The sequence below is a fragment of the Sycon ciliatum genome, chromosome 12, assembly GCF_964019385.1.
Source record: "Sycon ciliatum chromosome 12, ocSycCili1.1, whole genome shotgun sequence".
NCBI lineage: Eukaryota > Metazoa > Porifera > Calcarea > Leucosolenida > Sycettidae > Sycon > Sycon ciliatum.
Genome location: NC_088654.1, coordinates 14,336,615 through 14,349,319, shown reverse-complemented (window position 1 = coordinate 14,349,319; position 12,705 = coordinate 14,336,615). Strand labels below are relative to the sequence as shown.

The 12,705-nt window shown below is 47.3% G+C and overlaps 1 protein-coding gene across 1 annotated transcript; it reads right to left on the bottom strand.

The window, feature by feature from the left end:
* Nucleotides 1-5,207: 5,207 nt before the first annotated feature.
* On the bottom strand, nucleotides 5,208-7,132 carry LOC135828016 (E3 ubiquitin-protein ligase TRIM36-like). Its single transcript, XM_065340452.1, has 2 exons — nucleotides 6,136-7,132; nucleotides 5,208-5,215 (listed from the first exon to the last, which is right to left on the bottom strand). Exons 1-2 carry the CDS (start codon nucleotides 7,130-7,132, stop codon nucleotides 5,208-5,210), a joined length of 1,005 nt encoding a protein of 334 aa, XP_065196524.1.
* Between the last annotated feature and the right edge of the window lie 5,573 nt (nucleotides 7,133-12,705).

The following is a 12,705-nucleotide window of genomic DNA, read 5'->3' as shown; positions in this document are numbered from 1 at the left end:
CTGACGAAACACAACCTATTTCAGGCATACATAAGGAAGGCAGGCTAGCTTAAAATCTTGCAATCTGGATACGGTGCGCACCTCTCTAGGCAAACTGTTCCACAGCAATGCTCCTGCGGTGGCGAATCTCGTTTGGCCACACCGACTGCGAGCTGGCGGGCTGAGCAGACCATTGGCATGCTGATGGCGCGTACTTCTGCCGCTGCATGCTGCTGGTTTGAGAAGCTGGGCTATAACAAGGCTAACTGTTAGTGGAGTCATTTAGACAACGCCAGATGAAGATCAGGAGCTTTTGTTTAAAAAGTTCAGTGACGCGGTAAATCGAGTTTGCAGCCAGGAGGGGCTGCATCGCGGAACATGGCGGGCTGCCATCAATGCATCGGATCGCCCGGTTTTGCATGGCTTGCAGACGCTGGAGTTGGGTCACGCGGAGGGCTGCAGAGAAGCTGCAGACACCATATATCATATCCGGCATGACAATAGCCTTTACATATATCTTGCGCGAGCTGCGGGAGAGGCATCGACGGGCTCGCCACAAGGCGCCTATCTTCCTTGCAACTTTGGTCACTATGGCGCTTACGTGTACATCCCTGATCCTTGTTGTGTTAAGCAATCCATTCCCCTCCTGTTTTAGATTTTCCCCATTTCCGCTATCTTCACTCGCCTGACTGTCCTTGGTTACCTTGAACGGTGCTTCAATTAGATGAGCGTTGTTGGGTTGACACGATTTCATTTGAATATTCCCTTTCCACATATTCCTCGACTCCCTGGAGGCACCTGTGCCTCGCTTAGGAGGGAGGGATGGTGTAACAGTTCCCTGTTAGCGCTAACCTTATCTGCCCTCTACCTCTGTATCTTGCACCTTTCCAAATCCTGTCAGCACTCGCGTTATCACCTTAGGGCACGAAGTGCCCTATATCAGTTGTGTTACCTTGAGCAAGCATTGTCTTTTCCAAGAATACCTTCAAACGGTTACAAAGTCAGCGTGAACTCTGTAATAGCGTAATTTTTGTCGCGATCGCTGCTAAGGTTCGACGTGATGTTACGTCATCATAAGTGTGGGTGTAATTTATGATTCTGCTGGTGCTGCAGCTGGATTTTCGTTTGCAGCAGGTTCCTCATGTACGATAAGCAGCATCAGTAAGCAGTAGGAAGTGACTGAGGATCTGTGCGTGGTCAGATTATTATTATTATTATTATTATTATTAAAAGTAGAAAGGAAAAGGACATATGGAAACGAGTTAAGAGTAACTCTCCACCACTGTAACTAGATACTATATACAGTCAGAAAGTGCAACAACTAGGCACAAAACTGACAGAGTACTGAGACATTCGACGTCCTGACACCTAGCTTCAACACATCTCCGTAGCGCTAACCGACAGCCTTCCAACTTGGAAGGTTCAAGGTTATGGAAAGACCAATTCGCGTTGGTAGATCTAATACCGAGCACGTTACGTAGAGACTTACGTAGCCTAAGTGAAATACCGAGCACCTTAAGTAGAAACTTACGAAGCATAGCGATGTCGTTTTTTCTGCCATGTGAACACAATAATAGAAAAGCTGACAGGATCGCTTTTCCAAATTCTATAATGACCTGTTGAACGAGGAACAATATTTATGACTAATCAGAAAGAAAAGCACGATGTTTTGCAATGAAAAACCATAACATTCGATATTTGGATTTGTTCCAGAACATTTCTGCGTGTATCGCATTCAAACATTCGCACCTTTGATATTCACCTGCTACAATAATCTATACTTAACAAAGGAAACAATATAATCTATGACAAAACTCAAATTTTCATTATCACAAGGCAACAAGAAAACCTTAAAGTCGTTGAAGGAGGAAATTAACTAAGACGTGGTCATGAAGAAAAATCACGATTGTTAGCAAATAAAACCACAACAGGCCATATATGTTATTGTCTATTCACTGGGGCTTGGAGTCAAAAAGGCATTTATCTCTTGCATTGATTTATTTATTTGTTGTTTATCAAATTCAAAAACATCGACTCGTGTATCGCAGTGGAACATTCGCACCATCAATATTGGCTTCGTGCTGGAATCTATACGTACGCTATGGTTGATCTTCAACAATCCAGAGCGAAGATCATAGTGGTCAATGTTATACTTACACTGCATGTAGGCACAGCGTGTTACGTGCATGAGGTCTCCAGTCACTAAATTGCGAATAGGAGTAGACGAGGAGTGCGAATTAGCTGAGGACGCGAGTACAAGTTTCATTTCTTGGCTAGTCTCTGCACAGTCCCATGTAAATCCGATATCTAGCTTGTTGCATGGGCAATTTTTAATGATGATTGCTACTGCAAAGTCTCGATTTTGAATCGGTTTAGAGCCTCGTGCCGTAGCAACTCCATCCCGGACTTGGCGTACTTGGAAGAACGTGGAAGCCTGTGAAAGAAAGTTAGGAGTGGGTATGTTCGTATGGACTCTCTGGGAGAACAGCACATTGGGTGAAAGACGCTGGCCCAGGATCTGAACACATGCACCGACGCTGTTAGAGGGTTACACATCTCTACATCTCTGACCATTGAACCATTTTTAAATGCTGGTAAGATACAAGGAGTATCCAGCATCAGTTCTAGGAGAAAGGCAGTCGGTTGACTACAGTTAAGCTGGACTTCTGCATGCACTTCACCTTTTCCACACGCTGATATCAGCACTTGCACTGGCGCTGACGGCGAAAAACCACCTCCGATTCGAGTTACCCAGATCTGAATGCTGGAGACTTTCAATGCGGCTTCAGACAAAGGTTGGCCTTGTCCATTTCTCACTCGAGCTGTAAGTACAAATCGTTCTCCTGAAACCGCAATGAACGACGGGTAAAAAAAGCAACAGCTTGACAAATCAATGTCAGTGTTATCCACGACTTTACCCATGACATCAAGGTGTCTTTCTAGTTCGGAAAGGTTCTTGCACTTTTATGTAATTCTTCTCGTTAGCGAACGTCTTTTGGCCACAATGCCATGGGACGTTTGTGAAAGAAGTTGAATGGAATGCGGATGCAGCTTAACGAGGTCTTCATTTGTTAGAGCATATTTGTGTCCCTCGAGTATGTGCTGGACAGCGCCCGTTGCACTGTTCCACTCCCGATTACATTCTTGAATTTCGACTGTATCATGTCGAAATGAGCACTCTGCAGCAGCGCGTGTCTGACGATCCTAGTGAAGTAGGTCTCAGCACAGTTAATTGTGGCCAGTTGTACCAGAGTGCAGTAACATATAGGTATATCTCTTAATTTGCTGGCCAAAAATCCTATATAATTATAGGATTTGAAAATGTGTGCCTTTTATGCCGTTGTTATTGGTCGTCACGACCAATAATAACGGCATACTGGTTTTCATGGAAGTTGTAAATATTTGAGGCATGAATGTTTACATTTTAGATTCATAGGGCGATAATATTTCTGATGAATACTCATTTTCAGCACTAATTGGAAATTTGAGCATAATTGTTCAGCTGCTGTCATGGAAAGGACTGAAGCAGTGAATGTGCAGAAGAACATCTCCTTGCAGATATTGGGCAAGGAGATGAGCCTGAGATGTTAGTGTTTGAAAAAAATTATCTTATTCAACTCTCGATATCTACTAAGACCTAACAAGGAAGAATTGGTCACAGACTGTTTGCTAGTCTCATGCCACACCCATTTTGGGTTGAAAAATATGACCAAAATCCTATATATAGGATTTAGCAAATTAAGAGATAGGCAGTCACGTGATATCTAAACGTCTGACGTTCTAGTGAAGCATGTCTCTGCACAGTTAATTGAAGCCAGTTGTACCAGAGTGCAGTATTAAACATAATTGTATTATCATATAGGCAGTCACGTGCTATCTAAAGAGTGCGCATCCAATATGTGCTAGAGCTGTTAGCGAGTTAGTTGTAGAACGTCAGTACCGTCGGTCAGTGTCGTGCAATGTTATCGCATGAGCTGATTGTTTAGTAACTGGTGGTGTTAGTGGACAGTATAGCGTAACTTGTAGTTCCTTTGTCTTTCCCCTTTGTACATGTATTTGAATTAGAGATCTGCGCTCAGGGACTAGCCTTGTATTTGTGCTTGTGATGATGAAATATTTCACAGTATCGAAGCAGTGACAGCTTGCATGGAGGCACGAACACCACTTGCCAACAAAATACCAAGATAATCGTCGTCCCAATGATCTCTACCATGGATTACAACTCTCGCTGGTGCAGCCTGAGAAGTCCTGTCACGAAAGCCGTGGGTAGCCGGCGCGGCCGCAGCCCTTGAGTGGGATAGGGGGGGGGGGGGGGGTGAACATGTGTCTGCCAGTCAGGCACGCACTCACAGCCTGCGCGGGCCAAGGATGCTACCGCGTTGAAGGACCGGTACATGTTGGTTGGGTGCTGGGCCTAGTGCTGGCCAGGCACTCCTATGATTCCTCCCATGGTTTACAGCTCCCACTCTGGAGAATATATGAGAAAAGAATTTTGCTCCCATCATGAAGCCAACTCTAAGCTTCAAACTTGCAATGGAGACCAACAACTCGCGAGGTCATTATGTCTTATAGTAACGCGTTTGAGATGGAAGTGGTGATGGTGGTTAAATATATCCTAGCTCGTCCATTGCAAAATCTTCCATGTATCCTGGTGTGTTAAAGGTGCGAGGCAACACACAAATTGCATGAGGTGTTGGTTTGTAAATGTGCTATCATAACCTGCATATCCTCTCTGTGTGCTGGTCAGCAATACCACTGGCTGGGTGTGAATCTAACCACGGTTTTTTCGATGGACACATGAATGGCAAGCAAACACCATCGATACCCACATTAGCTATCCAAAGAACAGTCATTGGTTAGTTTGGTCGGACATGAACCAGATCAAATTTTTATGTTGATTGTCAGTTCGCATGAAACAAGGAGCACCATTTGAGCGAATTGCAAAACAATCAGACAAAAATCAAAAACAAAACGAAAATGTTCACCAAGACAAGACAAACCAAAATCTCGTTTCTTTAATGCCACGATAGCACAGGGCCCATAAGGCAGCTTCTTAACTGAGCCGCGAGGAGTAGTTCAGTTTCACGTGATCAGAAAGAAAAGAGCAGGATCGATGAGCTTGGTATTCATTATAAGCGATACCTGTTATTTCTCCATACGCTGGGCCAGGGCGTCAAAAAGGACTTTTCGCCTCTCGCATAAATTCATTCCGTTGTTCTGTATTGTGTTCATAAACCTGAATGCATGTACCACAGCGGAACATTCGCACCATTAGTATTGGCTTCGTATTTAAATCTATACGTACGTTATGATTGTTCTTCAGCAATCCAGAGTCAATGACATAATGGTCAATGTTATACTCATCCTGGGTGTAGGGACAGCGTGTTATATGTATGAGGTCTCCAGCAACTACATCACAAATAGGACAAGACGAGGAGTTCGAATAAGCGGCGGATGCCAGAACAAGTTTCATTTCTTGGCTATTCTCTGCACAGCCCCAAGTAAATCCGATGTCTAGCTTCCTGGTTATGCATCTTAAGATAAATAAAGTATACAACAACAACAACAAGATGATAATTGATACTCCAAAGTCACGGTTTTGAACTGGTTCAATGGCGAGTACCGTTGCAACTCCATTCTTTACTTGGCTTATTTCCGTGTACAGGAAGGCATTCGTAAATGTACACATCCTTACCCCTAGTTTTACGCATTCTTTTGGGGAACACAAATCTACGTCAAAGTCGCTCGCCCTCGATTTGTACATGAGCAGCCAGGTTTTTAAGGGGAAATACCTATCTACAATACTGGCCAATGAACCACTTTGAAAGTCAGGTAAAATACAAGGGATATCCAGCAACAGTTCTAGCAGAAAAGCAGTAGTTTGACTGCAGCTAAACTGGACTAAAGCATGCACTTCCCCTTTGCTATAACCTGATATCGACACTAGCACTGGAGCTGCCGGAGAAAAAGCACCTTCAATTCGAGTTGCCCAGATTTGAATGCTGGATATTTTCAATGCGGTATCAGACAACGGTTGGCCTCGACCATTTCTCACTAGAACAGTAAGGTAAGATTGTTCCCCTGCATATCCAGGATACACCGGGCAAGGAAAGGAACAACGCGACAAATCCATTTCAGTGTTGTCCACGACTTTACCCATAATACGAAATTGTCCTTCCACTTCTGACATTTTCCTGCACGTGAATGCTATTCTCCACAGTAGCGATCTTCCTCTGGCCACAATGTCACGAGACACGTCTGTCAGAAGCTGAATCGAATGTGGACGCATTTTAACGAGGTCTTTGATTCTTAGAGCATTTCTGGGTGCGTCAAGTATGTGATGAAGAGCGTTGTTCGACTCCCGTAAATGGTCTAGGACTTCGACTAGCTCCTTCTTCCGCAATTCACCCTCGCTAATCAGCTCCTGTTTTCGCTTCTCTACTCTGAAAAGTAGCTCCTGGCACTGCTCATGTATCATTGTCTTGATCCTGGACACTTGACTTGCAGAGTCACACTCAAATGCTGTGAGAAGATCACCGGCGTAATCCAGGCTTTCGTTCACTTCCTTTTCGTTGTCATCAGGGATCATGTTGCTCAGGCGCTCCGTAAGTCTGTGTCTTAAGGTTCCGGCTGCTTCAGCGCCATCATTGATCTGATCGATATGTGACGCGTGCTCATCTTGTTCCTTACACGTTTCACACAAAACCTCCCGACATAGGGTGCAGTAATACTGCAACTTCATCTTCATATGGTAAGAGCAAAAGTGCACTCGCCCGTGATGAGATATCTGGAAACCTTGAGCATCCACAACGGCAGAATGGACTAGGTGAGAGCTCTTTGATTCTTGTGGGATGTTAGGAGAATCCATGCTTTCACCAGCAAAGATTTGATGATCATCGTCTTTAGTGTTCGCATTCGTGGTTCCATCATGACTATCTAAAACAGTGTGGAACATGGAGTCGTCAACCAACACCTGTTTGTAATTGCGACCAGGCGGTGGACATGGCGTAGTACGTGGACATTTGGAACAGCGTATCCGTCCATCTTGCTGAATACTGTGCGGAAGACAGTCTAAGCAGATCTTGTGAAGACACTTGAGCAGTTTTCCTGCCTTGCCGGCTCCATTCTTGCAGAATACACATGGTGGCCGCATCTTACAAACGAACAAATTAAAATCCCTTTAAAAAATAGTCTGAACTGATGTTCAACTGTGTATCAAAGAGATTTCACCAAGAAAAGATTACACTTCACAAATGAACGATTTGAAAATGTCGTTGAGATCGCCTTACTTCAATGGGTGAAAGTTATCAGATTGGCGAAAATTTCAGTGCCTTACGTGTATACCACCATTACCAATCTCTTCTTACATGTGCACGTGTAATATTAGATAATGTCATGGAGAGCGAATCTGCGCAAGTGTTTCGCGTATGGGCTGGGGAAATTGGGGCGAATGGTCTCGCGACAATTGAGTTCTGTTTTCTTTTGTTGGCACATAGCAGACAAAGCAACGTGTAGATCTACTGCACTGATGAAGAACAAACCAGGTAATTAGGCAAAATATTCCTAGTAGGCTTGGTAACGACGAAGTCTGTAACAGTTCCTTTTAGCGCTAACCTTATCTGCCCTCTAGCTCTGTATCTTGCACCTTTCCCTATCCTGTCAGCACTCGCGTTATCACCTTAGGGCACGAAGTGCCCTATCAGTTGTGTTGCCTTGAGCAAGCATTGTCTTTTCCAAGAATACCTTCAAACGGTTACACTGGAAGCGGAGGATTGTTAACATGGTGTTCTTGGAGCTCGCCATTGTCGTGGCGATCCTTGTTCTTTCTGTGTTGCTATTCAGGTTGGCCAGCGAGGTCCGTGAAGCCAGTCGCCAAGTCAGCGCCCGTCTGAGCAACCGACAACAACCGCTCCCTGTGCCGCCCGCTCATTCGTCCGGGAAGCCTCGGCACGCTAAGGAGCCGCCGATCTTCGATGGCAAGCACTCGCAGTTCAAGGAGTGGGCTTTCTCCATTGAGCTGGCGATTCGGTCACTGGGAATCACCGACTCATCGGTGATGGTGGATTACGCAGCGGGCTTCCTGAGCGTCAACGCCAAGCTATGGCTCGTCGCATCGTTGGATACGGGTGTGGAGTTCTCGACGTGGCCAGCGCTGCGTGAAGCCCTCGCCAAGTTGTACGGTCCGTTGCATCATCAAGAGCGGGTGCGACTGCATCTCTTCGCTGTCACATTCGTTACTCAACGCAATAGGACCACAACACTACTGAGAGAAGCTAAATCCGCCTTCGTATCCACTACCGCGCAAGGCGACGTAACTGGTGTCCCACAGCGAAACCTGTACAAGTTAATGAAATCACTGCGGTCGTCCCCGAAAAAGCAGCTTCCACCTATTTCAGCGAACAAAACAGTGGCTAGATCAGATGGAGAAAAGGCGGAAGCGTTTAACAATTTTTTCATTTCGGAAAGCCAGAAGTCCGTCTCCGGACCAACTGAAGCCGTGCCAGAGATTGGCATGTCGCGCATCATAGGAAGCGAACTGAAGGAAATCATCACCACCCAGGAGGAGGTCAGAAAACTCCTTTCCGCTCTTGATTTCCGGAAGTCGGCTGGGTACGATGGCATCCCGACGAAATTGCTCAAGATCACTGCAGACGAAATATCGTGCTCCCTCGCAACACTTTTCAACGAGTCTTTCTCGCGAGGCGAGCAGCCACAGGACTGGCGCGACGCCACTATCAGTCCTCTACACAAGAAAGCCTCTCGTGCAGAGGTCACCAATTATAGACCAATCTCGCTCCTAAGCGTTGTCAGCAAGGTTCAGGAGAGGATTGTTCACCAACGCCTCTACACCCATATTGAGCCCCACCTACCGGCCGACCAATCTGGATTTCGATCTAAGGATAGTACTGAACTACAGCTCTCCCGCCTAGTGCATGAGATTTCCGCCAGCCGAGATTCCGGTCAGGCAGTGTCAGCATGCTTCTTTGACTTATCAAAGGCTTTTGACCGAGTCTGGCATGCTGGCCTCCTGGCCAAACTCGAGCACCTTGGTGTCCGTGGCATTGCCCTAACCTGGCTCACAAGCTACCTGACTCGCCGCCGACAACGCGTCAAGGTTGGCTCCGCTTTGTCATCATGGAAATCCATTCCAGCTGGAGTACCCCAGGTCTCTGTCCTGGGGCCTCTTCTTTTCCTGGTGTACACGATCGACCTCCCCCCAGCATGTACAAGCTCTCACACTAAATGCAGCCAGTTCGCCGATGACACGGCACTCATCGCGACGCATTACACGAGGGATTTGTCAGCTGCATTCCTCCAACGTGCCGTGGACGCAGCAGAACGATGGTTGAAGGATTGGCATCTCCTCGTTAACACCGCGAAAACCGTCGTCCTTTCCTTCCAACCCCAACACACCATCCACATCACGCTCCACTCGACTCGGCTGCAGCAGGTCCACCAACATAGGCACCTTGGTGTTACACTCCAAGACGATTTGCGATGGACCCAACACATCATAGAAACCACCAACAAAGCCAAAAAACTACTACACCAACTCCACAAGACACGTGGCACAATGAACGCTTCCAGCCTATTGTTAATATGCACAACCTACATCCGACCCGTTCTCGAATATGGCAGCCTTGCCCTCTCGAACACAACACAGCAACAGCGGGACACACTGGAGAGAATTCAACGCCGTGCTATACGCATCTGCCTTCGGATTCCCCTCTTTGCACCAGTTCACAACAGCTCCCTCCTCCATCACGCAAAGCTCCCCACCCTTAGCTCACGACTCCTTGTTAAACAAGCCCTACTAGCATGGGACATCCACCACCAAACCTCCCCACCACACCTGCAACAACCACATCTTGCACCACAACGTCAACACCAACCATACACCCTTCGACAGACAAGGACCTACTCCATCGGACACGCACACACGAACAGGCACCGAGATTCCCCCATCAACAGTGCCCTCACCCTCTACAACTCACTCCCTATCGACATGACAACCCAACCTCGTAGAAATTCTTTCCGAAACAATGCATCCAGTCTTCTTTTGAGCAGTACCTGCTCCTGCTCCGCGCATCCCCCTGGTTTCTGATATCTCGAACGTGTACTTAACTATCTCGATCACCCCTGCTAACGTTATTGCCCCCGCTTGTTTTTCATGATCCATTGCTTCCTGCCTCCCGGTTAGTTTCCATCTAGCTGTTTCTGGCTAGTACCAGTTCTATCGCACTTATTAATCATCCTTATTGGCGTCACGCCATCGTGGAATTAAGAATATAAAAAAATACGCAACCGTTACAGCGTACTAGAGCTGGAAGAACCGACGCTGCAAGCTGATTCGAAAGATGTTGCCGAACAGGAATCCCATGTCAGCAACGTTGATCTCGCAGTACAGGACACGGAGCTTCCTTTGGAGCATGACCTTCTCCGTGTTGAGGGCAGGATCGACGGCCGCCGGGCAATTATGCTTATTGACTCGAGATCGACGCACGACTTCATATCGGAAGCTTTCGTGCAAAGAAACGGCCTTGTTACGGAGAGCAAGGACGAAACACTGAAGGTAACCCTGGCTGATGGCTCATCGACATCATCGGGACTGAAGAGGACCGGTCCGGTAAAGGTTATCGTGAAAGACTTCAGCGACACCCAATCTTTCACAGTTTTTCCGTTGAGCCGCTATGATGCTATCATGGGCAAGCCATGGCTGACCAGACACAATCCGGATATCAACGTTCAGACCAACGAAGTCAAACTGAACGGAGAGCCGCTCGTTGCTAAACCCCCTTCCGGCCAAAATAGTGATACGGAGCATCAGGAGTCGCCGCCAATTGAGAGCATGCTCATATCTGGTTCCCAGGCTAGCCGCGAGTTGAGGAAAGGCGCGCAGGGAATCCTGGCGTGGGTCAACGCTACTGACGACGAGGAGGAGGACAGCAAGCCATCAGCCGCCAGACAACACCCAGATCATCAAGAGCAACTGGCTAACCTTCTGCGGCGGTACTCGACATCTTTCCAGACGACCTGCCGACCGAGCTTCCGCCAGAGAGGGATGTCGACCATGAGATTGTGACTGAGGAGGGTGCCGTTCCTCCATCACGGGCTGCCTACCGTCTCCCCAAACCCGAGATGGACGAATTGCAAGCCCAGCTCACGGAACTCCTCCGCAAGGGCTTCATCGAACCCAGCAAGTCACCATACGGTGCCCCAGTCTTTTTCGTTAAAAAGTCTGATGGCTCATTGCGCGTGGTTTCTGATTGGCGTGTTGCTGAGATGATTTCGGAAGCATATCAGAATGACGAGCAGCTTTTCCCAATAATTCAGCGGCTGCGCGGCAATTCCTCTGATAATCTAAACGAGCGGTACTATTGGGATGAAGAGTCCAGGTACCTATACCTCCGTGCAGCATCAAACAATCGCTTGTGTGTACCCAAGTGTACAGTAAGGCTTCAGCTCCTGCAGGAGTACCACGACTGTGTTACGGCAGGCCATCAGGGACGGGATCGTACATATTTCCGGCTTCGTCAATTCTTCTATTGGCCCAAGATGGGCCTTGACGTGAAGAAATTTGTTAAATCTTGCGCATATGTTAGCGCACTAAGGGTGGGTTGCCTAGATCCGGTTTGCTGCAATCGCTCCCAGTACCAGACACCCCCTGGAAAGATATTTCCATGGATTTTATCGTTGGCTTACCCCAGACCCCTCAGGGCTTTGATGCAATTTATACATTTGTTGACCGGCTTACAAAATGTGTCCATTTAGTCCCCACGACTTCCAAAATTGACGCTAAGGGTTCTGCTGATTTGTATCTCCAGAATGTGTTTAGATTACACGGTTTGAGTTACACTATTGTTTGTGATCGGGACCCAAGATTTACTTCTGAATTTTTCCGGGAATTGTTTCATCAATTAGGTACCACCTTGTCGTTTAGTAATGCCAATCACCCACAGACCGATGGGCAGACTGAGAGAATGAATAGAGTAATTGAGGATGTGCTTAGAGCGTTTGTTAACCACAAACAAGATAATTGGGACAAGCTTCTGCCTCTTTTAGAATTTTCAATTAATAGTTCATATCAGTCTTCCACTTCTAGAACGCCGTTTTATCTAAATTATGGACTTAATCCCAAGTCCCCACCAGATTTCCTGGCACGGAGGGGAGGAGGGAGTGCCCCAGACTGGATCCAGGATCGGGCGGATGCCGTCAAGTTGGCAAATGACGCCATGATTGCCGCTCAAACTAGACAAGCTCAGTATGCAGGCAGGGGAAGGGTGCCCAGCAACCTGAAGGTTGGCGACATGGTGCTGGTGTACAAGGATTTCCTAACAACCGCAGAAGCCCGGGATCAGCCTTCACAGAAGCTACGCCCTAAGTGGTTCGGGCCCTACCCAATCATCAAGAAGATCGGACCCAACGCCTATCATCTGGATCTACCCAGCGCTATTCGGTGCCACCCTGTCTTCAATGTCACTGCTCTGCGCCGGTATGAGCAGAATACTATTCCCGGCAGGCGGCAGCCACCCCCGCCACCGTTCACTGACTTGCACGGTCAGACCAGATACATGGCGGAGAAGATTCTTGACGATCGCCAGCGAAGGCATCAGACTCAGTACCTTGTCAAGTGGCAAGGGTACCCAGACGACGAAGCCACCTGGGAGCCAGAAGGGAACTTGCTTGACGAGGCTGGTAGGCCGATAGTTTCTCTGAGGTGTTACA